Consider the following 20,427-nt stretch of genomic DNA (forward strand, 5'->3'; position numbering starts at 1 on the left):
CCTATTTCTCCACATTCTCCTTGATACTACAACAATATTTTCCAGTTGTCCTTAAATTCATAGGTGGCCTTGCCCTTACATCTTTCTGCAATGGTTGCTAATGCTGGTCGCCCTTCTCAGGGCTCCTGTTTCCGGACACCACGGGTGGCCTATCCCTCCACCCACCGACATTAACTTCTGCACGTGTGTATTTAATGCGTTAAAATATGTTTTAAAGCTGACATGGGTATATTGTTTTCCTTGCTGCACCATAATCTGTGTTCCTTTGGAAACTCATCTCCCTTAAGAGCGACTCTCAGATCACCTTCCTCCGTGACATCAACCTGCTGAGAATCAACGGCTTTGTTTCATTACAAGTCGCTGTATCTCTCGTTGCAACTCTGCTCTTTGGAGAATTCACAGTAAAAGTTACATGGAATTGAAGTAATTAGGCCGGGAGAACGATTTGGAAATTAAACGCGAAGGGTTGTAAGAATTAAAAAGCATGAAATTGAAAAGAAGGCAAATAAATACAAAACCTGTCAGTTTTAGCCGTCGCTCCAAATAAGCCGCGCCGTCTCTAAATAAACAGATAAATAACTCAGAGAATTGTTTGCAAAATATTTTTCATGTACTTCAGACTGCAATAAATTGTGGCTTTTGTATGTGAAACAACTGAATGTTTTTAAATGTAAAGCACCTCCAGCTAGGTTGCAGTCTATGGCAGAAATAGGGGGATGCTTTTAATAGTTTGTCCTCTTTTTTATGGGCTGGCACATAGAAGGCCCCACTCTGCCTTCTCGGGGGTCTGGTGTTCAATCTGTTTTTTTACGAGTCCCACATCTAGAACCAATGCCCGACTGGTTTTCTTTCCTTATCCTTATTATGTCTGATCACACATTGTTCCTTATTCCTAATTACCACCCCCTGCAGGAACCTTAAATAGTCTGTTGTAGAAACTGTAGTCCTAGTTGGTTGCGATCAAGATGACAGTGGTGGTTTCTCATTTTAGTTGCAAACTGTTCATTGTGTCACGGGTGATCTTGTTTAAAAGGACTGGTTATCATTTGGGACTCAAATGCTGTATTACATTTGCTAGAATAACTGTATGTTTACTGTTGAGGATCTCCCCCACCTTGCTAAGGACACTTCTGGCTGTTACTCCACTCACTGCTGCAGCCCAGGCTCCATTACAGCATAGAATGTAAAGAAGCAAAGCTGTATGAATAATATTTGATGCTGGATTCTAGTTCCATACAGCAGTAATACATTTCTGCACTGTCAGAATATCAGCTGATTTCCCAAAAATTATGATTACTTTAAAATGTTGCTCTGGCTGGGAGAGCAGCTGTTAGTTGTACTGATCTCCAAAACCGAGACAGGTGTGTATCCAGGGGATAGTATCCATACATGGCTCGAATAACTTCTTCCACATGCCACTATTGCAATGGGTTTGAATCTTCAAAAACTTATTGAAGCAGGAGCCACTGTCTAAGCTGAAGGCAAAGCTGTCTAACATTACCCCCAGGTCCCTCCTGTCCTCGCTCCATTCATAAACAAGTGAGATAATACTATCTCACCAACAGAAAAAAAAGAACAAAGGAATGCTGGACCCCTACCCCACCCTTTCCCACTGGGAGTACATAAGCATACTTACCCAGCATTCCATCTGGGTTTTTTTTCTGTCTGGGACGAGTCAGGAGCTGGGGCTTCTGACGGGATCACATCTCCGTTGGCGTGCGGCATGGGTTTTGCTGGCAGACGTGTCTCTCTCCCTGCCGGGATTTTAGGGAGACGTGTGTGGTTACTTTTTGGGCCGCTGGTCTCTTGCAGGAATTTTCCATTTTTCCAGGCCGTACCTCATGATTTGCTGGGCACGTTGGGAGGCACAGCGTTTCCTGGGAAGTTTGCGGATGTGAGATGGACCCAGGGAGTGCGGGGCACTTCTAGGTCGAGTTGCCTGACTTCCGGCATTATGGCTGTCCAGGAAGTCAGCCGTGACAATGCTGGTAGGCTGCCCAAAGGTGTTTGCAGTCATTTATCTGGCAGCGGATGAGTGAGTACCGCATTGCGGTTTTTGCTGTTTTCTGTGCTCTGCTTTTCCTTGGGGCTGTTCCTTGGATTGCGGTGTGCCCTTGTTTCTGGTTTTCATTTGCTCAGCTGTGCATCTCCCGAGTGCTGGTATTTGTCAGGATGGGCAAACACTCTAGAAAACGGAGGCATGTGGAGCTCTCTTCCTCTCCCTCTTCTGGCTCATCTTCTTCTTATCCTTCTCTGGTGCGGTCCAAGTCCCGCAGGGAGGGGGATGATGCTAAGATCAAGAGACTGATAAAAGAAACTTTGCTGGAGATGGGCGTGGGGCCCAGCCCAAGGGCTCTGTACCAGTTCTGACTTATTATTCTTCGAGTTCTGAGGCAAATTGGATGGAGAAGGAGCACAAAAGCAAGTATATTGATAAGGGCATGTTGCCTGAGTTGTTCAAGGATGTCAAGTCAAACATAGGTTTTCCTGATGAGGAGGCTCTCAGCACATCTGACGGTTCCTTGCTGCGCCAGTTTCAGAGTGCATCAGCTGTTGATGTACCTGTCCACCCCTACATCTATGAGGTGTTGAAGCAGGAGTGGAAAGACCCTGCCTGGATTATGCTTTCTCCTTTCAAGGCCAAACTGTATCCTCTCCAGTACATATCAAAGGACTGGCCTGACTCTATTCGCATAGATTCCTTTTTTGCTAGTTTTGGTGGGCCGGACCTCATTGGCTGAGGATGCTGTCATCAGGGACCCTGTAGATAAGAAAGTTGATGCTTCCCTCAGGAAAGTTTACTTAGGTTCCCATCTGACTCTGTGTGCTGGGATTTATGGGACTTATGTTGCTCAGTCCCTCATTTCCGATGTCCGATCTATCAGTCCCTGGATTAAACGTCAGACTGTTCGGGACTTTTGGAGCATATCGAGTGACAAGTGGAGTTTCTTTCGGAAGTGTCCTTTGATGTGGTGAGGGCTTTGGCTCTTTCTAAGGGTGCATGTGTGGTGGCTCCCCGCAATCTGGTTTTGAAGGATTGGAAGACTGACTCCACTCAAAAGGCCTCTGTCTTGCGTTAGCCTTTCCAGGGGACTATGATGTTTATAGAAGAGTTGGAGGGCAAGTTGCACAAACCTTTTAAGGAGAAGAAGCACTCCTCTTCTTTGAAGCAGTCCTCCGCTGCTACAAGGTCTTCCAAACCAAAATCCCCCTTTCGTCAGCCCTTTTGAAGGCAGTTTTCTAGGGTTCATGGGAGGTTTTCTTCTGGCTGGGGTCAGGACAGAAAGGTGAAGTCTCCCCAGGCTAAGCCTCGTTCTGACTATATGATTGACGATTCAGCACCTTTTTCCGGCCTGGCTGCTGTCTTCTTCAGGTGTGTGGGTGTTGGACATTTTGCGCCAGCGGAACCGCATTCAGTTCGCGGTGCCTCCTCCGGATTCTGGGGTTCCTCTGACTCTATGGCCCTCCTGTTTGGCCAAGAGGACTGAGTTGTCACTGGGGATTGAATCGCTAGTGAGGAAAGGTGGTGCCTCCTCTGGAGATGGGGAGGGGGTTTTATTCCCTGATCTTTCTTGTGCCCAAATTGACATGGGGGTTCCATCTGGTGCTGAACTTGAAGGCTCTGAACAAGTTTGTTGTTCATCTGCCCTTAAAGATGGAGACTCTTTAGAGGGTGATCCCGTTGGTTCTCCCAGGACATTTCTTGTGCACCCTGGATCTACAAGATGCTGACTATCATGTCCCTGTTCATCCCAGCTGTCTGCGGTTCCTTCGGTTTTGACTTCACGGTCTTCATTATCAGTTTTGTGTACTTTCCCTTGGCCTTTGCTCAGTCCCGAGGGTGTTCACCAAGGTGGTGGCTCTGTTGGTGGTTCCCTTGCATCTCTGGGGGGTCCTATTCTACCCTTACCTCAACGATTGGTTGATCCATGCCCCAACTCCGGATCAGTTGCTGGTCGATCAGGGGTTGGTGTGTTCGGCTTTACAGGTTCATGGGTTTCTGCTGAACCTTCCCAAGTGTCAACTGGTGGCTTCTCAGGACTTGACATTTATCGGGCCCACTTTCACACTGATCTGAACACGGTGTTCTTGCTGGACTCCCGGGCTGTGACCTTGGGTTCCCTTGCTCTTAGGTTCGTTCTTGAGGGGAGGTTCTCCTTTCCGTATAGACTCTGGTTGCATCTTCTGGGGCTTATGGCTGCAGCTGTGTTTACCCTGCCTTGGGAGGGTTTTCATCTCCAGCCTCTGTGGGTGCATCTGTTGACCCGTTGGGATCCTTTGTCTCAGAGTCTTTGACGTCTGGTTCCTGTGTCTCCGTCCCTCATCCCTGCTCTGCACTGGTGGACTGTGTTGGCCAATCTTCCCAGGGGGCTTCCGTTGCAGCCCTCTCATCTGTTGGTCCTGATGCCAGATGCCAGTGCTTTTGGGTGGGGGGCGACATTGGAGTCCAGCTTGCTGCAGGGGCGTTGGTCTCTCCAGAATGGGAGGTGCTCTTCCAATCAGATGGAGTTGATGGCTGTGTCCTGGGCTGTCATGGGGTTCCGGAGGCTGTTTTTGGGGCAGAATGTGGTTGTGCGGTCTGACAACATGTTGATGGTGGCCTACCTGAATCATCAGTGGGGGATCAGGACCCGGTCTCTGAATGCTGTGGTGGTTCCCTTGTTTTGTTGAGCGGAGGAGCACCTGTTGTCTCTGTTGGCTGTTGGATAATGGGGTAGCAGATGCCCTCAGTCGTTGTTCCCCCTTCCCAGGAGTTGTCTCTGACTCGGAGGTCTATCAGCAAGAGTGCAGGAGGTTTGATCTTCCCTTCCTCTGCCTATTTGCTTCCCAGTACAATTCTCAGGTTCCTCGGTTTTGCTCCTGGGTTCGTCAGGTGGGGGCTTGAAGGGTGGATGCTCTGACCGTTCCTTGGCCCTCCCACCTGTTGTATGCCTTCCTACCCATTGCTCTGATCCCCGGTTTCTTGCTTGCCTGGTGCAGAAGTCTCGGGAGGTGGTGGTGGTGCCCTTTTGGCCTAGTCGGTCTTGGTTCTCCATTCTGAGACTGTTGGGTGTTCAGGGGCCGTGGTTGCTCCCCTGCTTTCTGTGTCCAATGCGGTCGGCTCTGATGTTGCCTCTCATGCAGCTATGGTTGTCGGTGTGGAGGTTAAGAGGCAGGGGTAGTGGCCTTGGGGTATCCCCGAACATTTCGCTTTGGCTCTCCAGCAGTCTTGGAAGCTTACGACCCTCAAGTCCTATGGGCTCCATTGGGGTCTTTTCCAGCACTGTGTCATGCTCTTTATTTGTCCCCCTTGGAGTGTTCCCTGAGGGGGATGCTGCAGTTTCTCTGGGAGGGGTTCGAGAAGCATTTGTCCGTTTCCACCTTGCGGGTTCAGTGGGCTGTGATTAAGGCATTTTGTTCCCCTTGGGGTAATTTGTTGGATGTGGATGGCTTGGTCTCCAGGTTGCTGCAGAGTTTTTTGTTGTCCCCTCCTTTGGTTCGGCCTTTGTTCCCCTTGTGGGACCTTCCCCTGGTGTTGCGTACTTTGGTGTGGCTCAGTTTGAACCTTTGGCTGATGTGGACATCAAGTGCATCATGTTGAAGGTGTTTTTTTGGTGGCGATGACTTTGGCCACGCCCCTTGTTGATTTGGGGGCTCTGGTGGCTCGGGAGCCCTTCCTGTCTTTTTCTGAGGATGGGGTGGTCTTCCGTTTTGATTCCTCTTTTGTCCTGAAAGTGCCTTCACAATTCCATCATACCTAGGAGGTGCTTCTGTCTGTTTGGAGCATGGGTACAGTGTCTGGGGGTGATCTTCCTTGGTTGTTGTTGGATGTTTGTCGTGCTTTGCATGTCTATCTGGATCGGACTCATCCTTTTCGGAAGTCGAACTCCCTGTTTGTGTCTTTTGGGGTTTCCTCTTGTGGGGGGAAGGCTTCTTCTTCTTCCATTGGCCGTTGGCTGAAGCAGGTCATTGAGTTGGCTTACTTCCTTTCTGGTTCCCATCTTTCGATTGGTGTGCAGGGACATTCTACTCGTGGGATGGTGGCCTCCTGAGCTGAGTTTCAGGGGTTTCCCTGTCTGAGATCTCTAGGGCTGCTACTTGGGCATCCTCTAATACTTTTGTACAGCATTATCAGACCAGAACGTGCTGCGTGATGAAGCTGCTTTTGGGTGGGGAGTGCTACAGGCTATGAGTTCCTGACTTTTTGCTTCTGTGTTCCAATAAATCACTGGGTAGTGCTGTCTTCTTTGTGTTCTGTTGGTTTGTTGTTGATGAATGATGGTATGTTGCTTGGGTATTCTCACTTGTTTATGAATTGGACGAGGACAGGAGGGACCTGGGGGTAATGCCCTATTAATTACCGGTAATGTTCATTACTTCTGGTCCCACTGTCCTCGTCCCATTCATGACTTCCCTCCCTCTCGGACATGCCGGCCTCCATCTGAGGCTTGGTTAGTTCAGAGGGAATGCTGGGTAATTATGCTTATGTATTCCCGGTAGGAGGCGGTGGGGTAGGTGTCCACCATCCCTTCGTTCTTTTTTCTATTGGTGAGAAGGGATTATCTCACTTGTTTATGAGTCGGACGAGGACAACAGGTCCAGGAGTAATGAAAATTACCGTAAGTAATAGGGAATTTTACATGACGAAGCATTATATATATTCTGCATTTATCTATTTTGGTGCCGTTGGTTCAGTCATTGTTCCAAAGTAACTTTTCATGAGGGTCTGAAGAGGGACTCAGTGAACCAAAGACTATGGAATTATTCATTTGCAAGAATGAGATATGAAGGAAGGTGGCTTCCTCTTCTGAACTAATCAGCAATGAACAGTTTTCTGTCTCGTATCAAGAACATCCAAAAACAAGCAATGGGAAAGCTAATAGGTCTGGTGTTGTCTGCTAGTCTTTTGCCTTTTACTATGCTTGTTTTGTCATAGTGATTGCAAAACATTATTGTTGAGGGGTGGGATAAAAAAATGCCACTACAAGCATTCCCTTGACCAGTGATGTGGGGCTACATAAAGAGAAAAATGCTTTCTGCAAGGCTTTTTCCAATACATTGACAAATGAAGAATGTGTCCTGATTGACTGCAGGGAATAAGCAACATTTGTTGAGGTGGCAAATTATTTGCTGAATACTAAAATCACAAAAAACAGTGATGACATAGGAGAATAATAGAACCAATTCCCAAATGTCAATAAAACCGGGAACTGCCATCAACTTTCTCAGTAACCTTGAGAACTGAAAATTTTTAATATCCAGCAACAAAATACCTCTAACAATCTGTGACGTAGGGCATCAGCTGCAAACAGCACCACTGAAGAAAGGAGAGATTGTGTTTCCGAAAACGTCATAGAATTGTAGAGTTGATGTCAGGACTTTTCAGCAAAAATGGATACATGGACCCTTCTGCCTTTGCACATGGGCACTGAAGGTATTCATAGTACAGCTCCTGGAGCCATATTCTGAACATGTTCTGCACTTGCTCACTGCCACAGAGACAAGCTGGTAGCGATACATGTCAACAAACACAATTCAAACAGGAGAATCTGGGTTTTTTTACCCCTTGCATGCTTATGACGAGCCCAGCTCGTCATGAGGCACAGTGGAGCTGTGCTCATGACGAGCTGGGCTCGTCATAACAGCTGCGCTGCGCCCACGCGCGATTGATTCCCCGCCTGTGTGGGAGAATCAATCAGTGGGCGGGGTCGTGACGAGCTCAGCTTGTCATGAGCACAGCTCCACTGTGCCTCATGATGAGCTGGGCTCGTCACAAGCACTGCGGCGCCGCGCGCCCCCTCCCGCGCCGTGGGGGAATTACCCCCACGGCGAAGGGGTTAAGACAAAATGGCTTTATTTTAGCAGTCACTAAAAATTCCCTCTGCTTCAGTGCATGCCAATTGTGAAAATACATTCCCCCAATTCTGTTTTCAAATTCTCCCACTTTCCATTTGCAAAATGTTGGCATGTATGCTGAGTAGTAGCCCATTTTCTCTGAAATCGCACGGCACATGTACCTTCACGGTAACACTGTAGCTGTTGATGTCAAAGGAGCAGAAACAACCAGAGCTCTGCATGTCTGAGCTTTGCATTCACCAGCTCCTATTCCAACCTGCAGTGTCGCGGAATTAGTAGATGCAAGGTAAGCAGCCTGGAAAAGACAGGCACACATCTCCTTGCTCTGCCTGTGTGAAGACTCAGAACATGTTCATGATATGGGCCCATGCTTCTGAGATAAGTAGTACCATGGTATGGGCTTTAGCAAGAATCTAAACAGAGGAGGTTCCGGTAGCCAGTACAAGAGAGAGAGACAGATAAGGCAAGAAAATAGGGGTCTCCCGTCATACAAAACACACATAATTTTGCCAGAATGTCAAGTCATCAAAAATTCAATCTGGTCCATTTGTCTAATTCTTCATTATGGCGTAGATCCCATTATGACAGCTGTCAGGAAGACACTAATGAAAGAAGATCCCAGGCAGTTTGCATGTGGTCACATTTATTGTCCTGAGTATGCCCATTTTTGCTGTCTATGATGTATATGCTGCTCACTGCTCTCTTGTTTTGTTAATAGATAAATGTAAACACCGATGTGAGGCTGGCTTCCGCCAACGACAGCTTCCTGAAACACCATGTGCTCATTGGGGTCACCGATGGCATGCGTAACTACAGAAACACCTTGAAAGTATCCTTTTGTCCACTTCAGTCTGGGTAAGGTTGTAGGAGCCACTGAATTCAAATGCTTGAGAAAATGGCCACTGGTCATCCAGCCTTCCCCGAACAGAAGGTGAGAGCAATATGACCAACAAAGTGGTACATTTCCCAAATCAAATGGAGCCGCCAATGTGTAAGAGGTCACATACATCATCCTAGAGTATAACACTGCGAATTGCGGATTTCAGGGGCCTAAATCAATGCAGGCAATTACTGTTCGCCTCTTCCTCTATGGGCATTCAGAGCTTATGCAGAAGCCTGCCATTGGCTGCATTAGTTGTGTAGCTCTGTTAAATGTGGATAGCTCATCCAGTTCTGGTTTTGTCCAAACATTGTGCCACACGTGATCTTACATGCACAATCAATCAGGGTTTGTAGAGTGCAGCTACTCACCCGTGAGGGTCTCAAGGCTCTGGGGGGGGGGAGGGGGTACCCTCTGAGCGCAGGGGTTCAGTTGATGAGCCAGGTCTTGAGATCCTTCCTGAATTGCGTAAGCGATGAGGATTGTCTGGGGTAGAGAGGCAGCATGTTCCATGTCTTGCTGGCGAAGTAGGAGAATGATCTTCTTCCGGTTCTAGTCTTGTGTATCCGAGTGACAGTGACCAGGGCCAGCTAGGCGGAGGGAAGGTGTCTGGTGGGTATGTCCAATGCGAAGTGGTGTTTCAGGTATGTTGGTCCTGCGTCCTGGAGGTCTTTGTAGGCATGTGTGAGGAGCTTGAAAGTGATTCTTTTCTTGACTGGGAGCCAGTGGAGTTCTCTGAGGTGTTCAGTGGTATCGCTGCAGCAGGTGATGTTGAGGGCCAGTCTGGTTGTGGCATTTTGAATGTTCTGTAGTTTCCTGAGGAGTTTATGGGTGATGCCGGCGTAGAGTGCGTTGCCGTAGTCGAGTCAGCTGCTCATTAGTTTGTGGGTGACTGTTTTTCTGGATTCGGTGGGGATCCATCTGAATGTCTTTTGAAGCAGGTGAAGCATGTGTAAGCAAGATCAGGAGACGGCGTTTATCTGACGGTTCATTGTGAGAGAGGAGTCCAGTATGATGCTGAGGTTTCGCGCATGGTCCATGGTGGTGGTCGGGTTCCCAATGTGGAGGGCCACCAGGAGTCATCCTGTGCTGAGGGAGTGGGTCCCAGGATGAGGACTTCAGTCTTGTCCAAGTTGAGTTTGAGGCAATTGTTTTTTATCCAGGTGGCAATGGCCTTCATCTAGCTGTGGAAGTTATTTCTGGTGGTTTTTAGTTCGTTGGTGAGGTAGAGGATCAGTAGGGTGTCATTAGCATAGGACACAATGCTGAGTGCTTAATTCCTGACGATGGTTGCGAGAGAGGCCATGTGGCCGTTGTATAGGTGGGGCTCAGAGAGGAGCCCTGGGGTACTCTGCAGCTGATCTCCGTGGGTTCGGAGAAGAACGGAGCTAGTCTGACTCGCTGTGGTCGACCGTTGAGGAAGGAGTGGATATAGTCCAGGGCCTTGTCGCGGATGCCAGTGTCGTTGAGACTGATGATTAAGGGTCCATGGGAGATGGAGTCGAAGGTGGCCAAGAGGTCCAGAAGGATGAGGACTGCAGTGTTGCCCCAGTCGAGGAGGGATCGGATATCTTTGTGGCGGGGAGAAATGTGGTCTTGGTGCTGTGGTTGATTCTGAAACCGGATTGGTAGATGTCCAGGACTTATTATGCTTCAATGAACTCAGAGAATAAGGCATTGATGGCCTTCTCAATGACTTTTGGCTGGGAAGGGAAGCAGGAAGATGGGTCTGACGTTCTTGAGGTCTGTCGGATTGGTGGGTGGTTTCTTTAACAGAGGGTTGATCTCGGCGTGTTTTCAGTTGTCAGGGAATATGGCAGTCTCACTGGAGCAGTTGATGGTGCGGCGGAGTTCGGGGGCAATGGTGGTGGCTGCTTTATGGAAGATGTGGCACAGGCATGGGACCGAGGGGACTCCGAAGTGGATGCTCTTCATGGTCTTGAGAGTGTTGTCTGTGGTGAGCAGGGTCCAGTTGAGCAGGATCTGTTGGGGTGCGGTGTGGTTGGGTGCGGTCGTGTCGTGCTTGGTCGGAGGGTCTTAAGTGTCGAAGCTGTCATAGATCTGCCTGATCTAATGGTGAAAGAAGGCGCTGAGTCTGCTGCAAAGGTCTTGGGAGGGTGGGACATCTGTGGACTCGCTGTTGGGCCTGGCAAACTCCTTGACGATGGCGAAGAGTTCTTTCCTGTTGTGTGCATTGGCATTTATTCTGTCCTGGAGGGTGTTTTTGAGGAGGAGGTGGTGTGTGGTGTTTGCAGCTTTGAAGGTTGAGTGGGTTTCTGGGTGTTTTTTTTCCCTCCATTTCTTCTCTAGTCATTTGCAGGTGCATCGGGACTAGTGGAGGGCGGGAGTAAACCATCTGGCTTTCTTGGAGTGTTGCTGGCTGGGTGCTTCTTGAGGGGAGTCAGGGTGTCGGAGCAGTTGGAGATCCATCTGTGGTGGTTGTGTGCTGTGGTATTGGCGTCAGCAGCTGTCGGAGGTGCGGTAGTACTGAGGGAGGCAGTAAATGGTTCGTCGGTGACCTTGTTCCAGCTAAGGGGGGGGGCAGTGAGGGCGTTTAATGCACAGTGAGTTTGGTGAGGGCAAAGTGCAAGCAGTGGTGGTCAGTCCAGGGGAGTTTGGTGGTGTGGCTGTAGGTGATGCTTCCGCTGGCGGAGAGGACGTGGTCGACTGTGTATTCTGCTTCGTGGGTTGGAGCAGGGACTAGCTACTTGAGTCCTACATTGGCGATGTTCACAATGGTGAAAGAAAAACTACAATTACCAGGAGTAGACAAAGTGTACACACACACACACACAATGAAGAAAAACGTGAGATGCTGCAGGTCATGAAATGAAATGATGCATACTAGTACATTCTTGTTTATAGTACTGTGGAACAAACCAAACACTCGCTAATGCCACAAGACAACAATTCACGTTTCATCACCTCGCATGACACAGCATAGGGAAATGGCCCATGAACTTAATATTGTCAGTTAAAAGCACAAAATTATTCCCAAAAGTTCCTGCACCAAAGGCATTGACCTCAACAGTACACACAACACAGAAGGTGTTATTCCCTCTCATGTCTATCTCCCCCTCCCAGTGTCTGTAGAATTGCATACTTCTTCCTACCTTTAGGACAGTGGGAGTGACTTTTCCTGCCTGTGATTCAGTGGGCTAATCTGCTTAGAATTTACTCCAGTGATGCTATTCCTACATGTTGTATCTTTTACCAAGGTCAATTATTTCCCCCCAGTCAAGTTTGGAACTCTTCACTGCATTAGCGCCATCATTAAATGCTCCCACAAAGCAGCCTCGTTAGAAAGGCAATAAGCGTTCCTGCCATCTGGTAACCACAGAGCCCAGTTGGCGTTCGTCAAGGCCAGTGCAACAATCCGTAAAGTCCCTTCTCTCAATACTGCCTCAGTTATCATTTATGAAGACACCCCCATTTGGCTGTGTGTCACAATCTCAGCTTGAAAAATATCACACTGCAGGCAATAACTTCAGAGCCAAAATGTCATGAAGTAAGCGTACACAAGTAAGTATAGATTTGCTATTCTTAACTCCACATCTATGCACCTTCAAGATATATAGATATATATATATATATATATATATATATATATATATATATATATATATATATATACATATATATACATATATACATATATACATATATATATATATATATAATGGAGAGCTAGGAAGTGGCCCCTTTAAAATAACTCGAGCACCAAACCCACTGGAGGGAGTTAAAAGTGCATTGATGGACTGCAGGTCCCAGGAAGCAATGTGAGAGCAGCACAACGGAGGCTAATTAAAAGCATTTAATGACTTAACATGGGACAGTGCAGACGCACGTAAATGTGGCTTGCTCCTGTTCTGGCCTCTGAGGAAGAGGATTGTGTCCTTGAAACGCGTAAGGCCAGGGGGGCACCATTACGGAGTGGGAATCAGCCTGTTAATAATAAAAGTGATGTCACTGACCTGTGGAGGAGTGCGGCCTCATCTCTGGGGGAAACTTTTGGAAATATATATATATATATATATATATATATATATATATATATATATATATATATATATCTCATCCAGGTCCATATATGTAGTTAATATAATAAATATACTTACCTATTTGCGCACAGCTAAACAATATTTTTATAGTTGATATTTTCATTGCAATATTTTTGTATCACAATGTTTACGAGTTGCTCTACTGGTAGTATACCCTTCCCCTTCTGTACCCTCCAGGCCATCATGTACCCCAAGTTTTGTGCGTGTCTTTCACCAAGGGTTCCACCCTCAGCACTGTGAGATTATCAATGCATCTTCTGGCCACTGACTGCAATGGTTGTACAGTCCCTGCCCTTTACGAGAGACGAGAGCATGCACACCACGTCAGAGATGTGACGGATGGAAGGCAGTCTGGCATTTTATGATCCTTTACCATTCTCCCTCTCAGCTGTGGTTTGTTCACTTCGATCCCGGGAGTTGCCTCCGGACCTTATCCCAGCGCCTCGACGACATGAAGCGAGAGCGAACGGTAAGCTTGGCTCTGCGGCGTCTTCCCAGACGCGCCCCAAGGGATTTCTGGGTGCACGGAACATGACACGACCCCAATTCTAACCAATTAAAACATTGTAAGGATCAATGAGGTGTGAATCGTCAGCTTCGCTGCTGGTTTTGTGCTAGTGCGGGGAGCCTGCCTATCTCCAGGAGGAGATTGTGCTGAGAGGAGATGAAACCCATGATTCCTGGTGGGAGTGTGCACATCCAACGCGGCACCTGCTGTTGCCGCGAGGCAGCTTGTGTTCTGGGAAGCGAGTCAACGTGTGATGCCTCATAACAGCTGCTAATTAGGTAGTATCTGAACAAGCAGCAGGCCACAGGTCAATGCACCTCACACTGCCAAACTGATGAAAACACTCATGCTGTGCTAGCTTGCCAAGTAAAGTCATGGGGAGGCTGTGGAATATAGCACTGCAGTTCCAGTAAGAAACTCTCAATTGAGTTGTTCTTGTTTCAAATTGTGAAATACTGTGTCTATGTGTTTTTAGGTCTCGCCTGACCCAGCGCATGCGCTGGTCTGGCGAGACTTATTGAGAGGGCTCCAAAAAGTGCTACCAGGCCAGCCTAGAGCTACAGTGCATGTGCGCGGGCGCGCGCGCCGCTTTTACCGCGATTACTTTCACTTTCGCGGCCGCTTTAATGTTTGATCGCGATCACTTTCGCGGCCGCACTGCTGCTTGGCATAGCCAATCGGTCTCGCTTTTGGGACCGTATAAGTATTTAGTTATGCAACTGTTGCATGGCTAAACACTTATAAGGTCCCAAAGGCGAGACCTATTGGCTATGCCAATGCTTGTTTACTCTGTGCCATCTTGCTAGGCGTGCTCTTTAGCACCCTTAGGGCCAGATGTACGACCAGTTTTTGCATGCGCAAATGGGTTTGCGACCTGTTCGCGCATGCAAAAACCTCATGGGCCATGTACAAAGCCTATTTAGCGAGTCGCAATTTATTTGCGACTCGCTAAATAGATTTTGCGACTCGCTATTAGGAAGGGGCGTTCCCTTCCTAATAGCGACCGCAAAGGTATGTACCAATGTTTTGCGACTGCAATTGCGGTTGCAAAACACTTCCGAATTACCACCCTCTTCAAGAGGGTGGTAATGCAGTCGCAATAAAAAAATATTTTTTAAGGGCAGACAGTGGTCCCAGGGACCACTAACTGCCCTTAAAAAATGTAACGAAAACGTTTCGTTTCTTTTTTTTTTTTAAATGCATCCCTTTTTCTTTGAAGGAGAACGGGCTGCATTAAAAAAAAAAAACTGCTTTATTTAAAAGCAGTCCCAGACATGGTGGTCTGCTGAGCCCAGCAGGCCACCATAACTAGGAGGGCCTGTCATTCCCAATGGGCTCGCAAATTAGAGCCTCACAATTTCCGACCCCATTGGGAATCGCAAACAATGTTAAACACACTGTTGTACATGGCAAATTGCTACTCACAAATGAGTCGCAATTTGCGAGGCGCAATTTTGCTGGTCATACATCTGGCCCTTAGATTCTTATCTTTCCCTGTCCCTGACCACCTTGTTCTCGAAGCAAAAATGATTGTCAAAAAAGTCAAATAAGAGCTGTGTGCTGTCGTTTTTTAATTTAGAGTTTTTATATAGCGCAAACTAGATCCGAGACATCAGGTATCAGAGCGCTTTATATGAGCACCAGTTTCATTACAGAAGGACACATTCATTTTTGTTAGGCATGGAGAGATTAAGTGATTTGCCCAGAATCACAGGATGTTGAGCGTCGTTGCCGAGACTCGCACCCGGTTCCCCAGCTTCAAGGTCGACCGCACTAGCCGTAAGGCTACATCCTCTCCCCGTTACAGTGTTTGGGTGTGTGTTTACCCTTTTTACTTTCTCTTGCCAGGCACCCTTCTCAATTAACTCTTTTTGTCAGTGTGTCTTGACTTTAACTTGTTTCTGCCATACTCAGGGCATCCATACTGTTGAATTTCTTGCTGCTATTCTCTTTTCTATTCCTTTTTAAGCTTTCACTACCCTCTGTTGCAGCACTCTGTCTTGAAGCCATGTGCAAAGTGGCACAAGCAGCATGTGACATCATCATTTGTTTATGTCTTTCCTGTGGAACAACTACTGGGTGCAAGATTACCCTATCTATATATGCAACCACGGGACAAGGTCTGTAAAGGACCGAGCAAGAAATGTTTGCCTCCATTTGAAGAAGAGCCTCTGGTACAGTCACAGCGGAAGCCTAGCTGCATAGCTACAGTTTTGCAGCGTGAATCTTTCTGGATTCACTATGCTGTGCATTATTCCGCGATCTTGTGGTTGGGTCCGGATTCGTAGTCTTTTCTTTGTTTTTTTTTTGTTGTTTTTTTTTGTAGCCCAGGTGGGCGGCGACGACCACCATTTGGTGCACCTTCCGTGACGTCGTCGTGCTTCCTGCGGAAGTCCCACCTTTGGGGCGCCATCTTCAGATTCTTTTTTCCGCCGTTGGGTCTGGATCGTCATCGAGAAGCCCCAGAGTTACAACCGAAGAAAGAAGAAAGAAAAGCGAGTTTCGTCGACAAATACATCGGAGTTTCACAGGAAAGGAGGTTATTTCATCAGCAGCGTGAAGAAAGGAGGTTCAGCGCCCTTTTTTCTTCGACGACCTGGGAGAATGCGCACTCAGAGGCCCTGAGCGCAATGGACAAGACGCCATTCAAGTTCTGCCCAAACTGCCACCACAAATTCGCGCAGAAGGACCAGCATCCGGTCTGCAACCTCTGCCTACCGGTCGAACACCAGAGTAAGGACTGCAACGCCTGCTCAGCCTTCGCGCCGAAGACGCTCAGAGTGAGAGATCGGCAGAGAAGAGCCAACGCCAGCATGGATGGCAAGGGTAAGGCCCCGTCGCTCTACGAGCTGGGCCTCTCCTCGGACGACGAGGACAGCCGAAAACTTCACGGTCGTAGAGACCGACAAGAAAAAAGAAGACGAGGTAAGAGAATCGTCGAGCGAAAAACAGAAAGTACCTCGAAAACACGAGGGTGACTCGAGTCTAAGTCCACGAAGGGAGCCCCGGCGCCGAAAATTTCGACGACCAAAGGGGGAACCATGGACAAGAGGCCGAGCGGATCCTTAGAGAAGGACTCCCTGGAGCCGAAAGACGCCGAAAGGCAAGGGTCGTCGAAGACAACCCAGGGAGCGGCCCGATCGACGCTGAAAGAACGGTCGACGTCGACGCAAGTTTCGACGAAAAGATCCGCGGTCGACGCCGAAAGCATCTCCGAGATGGAGAAAAAGAAAAGGCGGCTCGAGGCCGAAATGGAGAACATCCTTCAAAGGAAGAAGGAGTTTGACGCCAAGATGAAGGAATTCAAGATTCCAACGATTTCATCGGCGGACGTCGTCGAGGTCGAGGAAGAATTCGACACCGAGGGACTGATGAGGGATCTCGAAGAGGAAGACGAGACCTATTATGAAGAGGAAGCCGAGGAAGAAGACCAACAGTCGGTCTACGGCTCGGCACCATCGACCAGCCACGAGATTGAATGGCAGGATCTCGACACCGAGAACCCGGAGGAGTCCGTGGACACGTACCCTTCGAGGCCTTCGCCACCCGACGACATCGGGGTGTACAATATGGTGGTCAGGAGCGCAGCGACAGCCTTCGGCGTCAAGCTCGACGAAGAGAAGCCGAAAGCCGATTTTCTCGTCGAGACCCTGCTCCCCATCCAGACAAGGAGCCAGTTCCTCCCCATGCTTCAAAGCGTGATGAATCAGGGGAGAGAAGCCTTCAAGGAACCAGCGACCTGCCGGTCTATCACTCCGAGGACTGAGAAAAAGTATAAGCACTCTTCCCTCGACCCCCCTTACATCAAGGGTAGCGTGACCGCAGACTCCATCATAGCGTTCACGGCCAGGAGAAGGGCCAACGTACCAGCAACCTCGGGCCCACCACCTGATAAAGAGAGCAGGAGGATAGACCTCACAGGAAGAAAGGTCGAGAGGAACGCCGCTATGCACTGGCGCATGGCGAATTCCAATGCTCTCCTCAATAGACACCAGTACCAGCACTGGGACGAGATGGGAGAGTTAGTAAAGCATCTCCCCGAAGAATACCGCCAGAGAGCCTCACACCTAGTTGATGAAGGCAAAAACATCGCCAACTCCTGCATAAAGACGGCGTTGGACGGGGCAGAGACCTCAGCAAGACTCATGGCCATAGGGGTCACCGAGAGAAGGCATGCATGGTTAAGAATCTCGGGATTCAAACCGGAGGTGCAGAACAACATCCTTAGCACCCCCTTCAACGGAGAGACACTGTTCGGAGCAACAGTTGACGAGAAGCTCACCCAGCTAAAAAGAGATAACGAAACGGCGAGGTCCATGGGGGCCCTACAGCACAGGGGAATGAGGCGAGGCAACCCCTCAATGAGACCCTACGGTAGGGGAGGAAACCAGCAGGGCCCGTCGCACCAGACGTTCCAGCAGGGTCAGCAGGGTGAAGGAAGCCATAGAGCCAGTGCCGTTCAGAGAACGCAACAAGGGGGTCTACTCAAACTACTTCGTGGTCCCGAAGGTAGACGGGAGCCTCAGACCCATCCTAGACCTGCGATACCTAAACAAGTTCGTCAGAACGCAAAGGTTCAAGATGACTTCGCTGCAGGAGGTGCTGCCCCAAATAAGACACGGAGACTTCATGGTCACTGTGGACCTCAAAGATGCCTACCTGCACATCCCAGTAAACAGAAGACACAAGGGACTTCTAAGGTTCAACATCGACCAGGAACACTACCAGTTCACAACCCTGGCATTCGGATTAAAATCAGCACCAAGGGTTTTTACAAAATGCCTGTCGGCGGTCGCGGCCCACCTACGAAAACAGGGGATACACGTCTACCCCTACTTAGACGACTGACTGGTCAAGGCAAACTCGCGCGAAAAGTGCGCAGCGCGCGCAAAACGCGTAACAGACACTCTCACGAACCTGGGGTTCTCAATCCACTGGGGGAAGTCGTCGATGGAACCGGAGCAGGTGAAGATTTTCCTGGGGGCAAAAATCAACTCCCTATGCGGCACCGTGGTGCCCAGCGACAGGAGGACAGATGCCCTACTGAAGGAGACGCGGCTCTACCAGAAGGGGCGAGCTCTGACAGTGAGGGCGGTGAGCAAATTGATGGGGATGATGGCGTCGTGTATCCAGCTAGTGCCGAATGTACGCTTGCACATGAGACCATTCCAGGAATGGCTACAACAGCAATGGTCACAAGCAAACGGAAGTTGGGAGGATCTAGTGGTTGTTACGCACGCAGTGCAGGAGGAGATAACTTGGTGGAACAGAGACAACATGACAGCAGGGAGAAGCCTGACACCACCAAACCCAACAATGACCATTACCACGGACGCATCGCAAAAGGGATGGGGGGCACACATGGACAACCTCAGAGTGAGGGGTCTGTGGGCTCCAGCAGATGCGGTTCGCCATATCAATTACCTCAAGTTGAAGACAATCCTACTAGCCCTGAAGGCATTCCAGAGGCACCTGTACAACCAGAGGGTGTTGGTTCAAACGGACAACACCACGGCAATGTTCTACATCAACAAGCAGGGGGGGACACAGTCGTTCCCTCTCTCCTCTCTGGCTCAGGAGATTTGGAGATGGGCCATACCTCTCAGGATAGATCTACTGGCAATTCACCTACCGGGGAAGGACAATGTGGAGGCAGACTGGCTAAGCAGGCAGACCTCTGCATCTCACGAGTGGGAGCTCAATGGCCAGGAAACGAAGAAGCTTTTCCGGAGATGGGGAACTCCCACAATAGACCTATTTGCAACACGCCAAAATGCAAAATGCCAAAGCTTCGCGTCCAGGGAACCAGATCAGCAATCCCAGGGGAATGCCCTATGGATAAGCTGGTCGAGGACATTTGCCTACGCCTTTCCACCGATACCCCTGTTGCACACAGTGCTCAGCAAGTGCAGGACCAGCAACATGACTCTAATCCTAGTGGCCCCGCAGTGGGCGAGGCAGACATGGTTCTCACAAATTCAAGAAATGGCGCAAGGCAATCCGTACAGGTTCGAGAGGAGAAAAGACCTGCTCTCAATGCGAAACGGGGAGGTCCTGCACCCAGAGCCAGAGACCCTCAACCTGGCAGCATGGCTCCTGAAGACCTAGAGTTCGCGCACCTAAGGTTGCCTCAGAGCACTATGCGAGTGCTACGGGAGGCAAGGAAACCAACTACAAGAAAATGCTACAGCGCAAAATGGAAAAGATTCACGGTGTGGTGCAGGAAAAAAGGCCTGCAAAACAGAATGACAAGAGACTCAACTGTGCTGAGGTACCTCACACACCTTCTAAAGAGTAACCTCTGCTCGAGCTCCCTAAGGGTACACCTAGCAGCGATCGTTGCCTACACCAGAGGTGAGAAGGGTACGAGTTTCTTCACCTCGCAGGTGGTGAAGAGATTCATGGAGGGAGCCAAAAGAATGGCCCCCCCGAAAAGGTTGCCGCCGCCGGCATGGAATTTAAACGTGGTTCTGACGGAGCTCATGAAGGCGCCGTTTGAACCCATTCACAAGGCCACTCTGCAAATGTTGACGATGAAAACTGCCTTTCTAGTGGCCATAACCTCACTACGCAGGGTGAGCGAGCTTCAGGCACTAACGCTACAGGAACCCTACATTCAAATTCACAAAGACAGGGTAGTCCTGAGGACGGACCCACACTTCATGCCCAAGGTAGTGTCGGCGTTCCACATGAATCAGAGTATCCAGATACCAAGTTTCTTCCAAAACCCGACTACAAACGCAGAAAAGGCACTGCACACCCTCGATGCCAGAAGAGCGGTGATGCACTACATTGAAAGAACCAAGGAACTCAGGAAGTCGAAGCAGCTGTTTGTGTCCTTTGCTACTAGCTTCATGGGTAGACCAGTGACCAAGGGCACCATCGCTAGGTGGATTGCCCTCACTATTCAATTCTGTCACAAACAGGCTGGACAGGAGCTAGCGGAGGGGCCCCAGGCTCACTCCACAAGGAAGAAGGGGGCCACCGTTGCCTTCCTGGCAAACACGCCCATCCAAGACATTTGTCTGGCTGCAACTTGGGCATCTGTGCACACGTTCACAAAACACTACTGCGTGGACATTCAGATGAATAAGGAAGCACAGGTCGGACAGAAGGTGCTACAACACATTTTCAACGACTAA

At 49.1% G+C, this 20,427-nt stretch overlaps 1 protein-coding gene across 1 annotated transcript in view; it reads left to right on the plus strand.

Annotated features, from left to right (window-relative positions):
• The window catches only part of TMEM268 (transmembrane protein 268), a 184,202-nt gene that overhangs the window by 134,431 nt on the left and 29,344 nt on the right, over positions 1–20,427 (plus strand). Inside the window, exons 5-6 of the mRNA XM_085611907.1 lie at positions 8,555–8,665; positions 13,166–13,246. Of these exons, the coding sequence (XP_085468033.1) occupies positions 8,555–8,665; positions 13,166–13,246 (192 nt within the window). The remainder of the gene's footprint in view (positions 1–8,554; positions 8,666–13,165; positions 13,247–20,427) is intronic.

Source organism: Triturus cristatus, chromosome 1_2 (genome assembly GCF_964204655.1).
Source record: "Triturus cristatus chromosome 1_2, aTriCri1.1, whole genome shotgun sequence".
Lineage (NCBI taxonomy): Eukaryota > Metazoa > Chordata > Amphibia > Caudata > Salamandridae > Triturus > Triturus cristatus.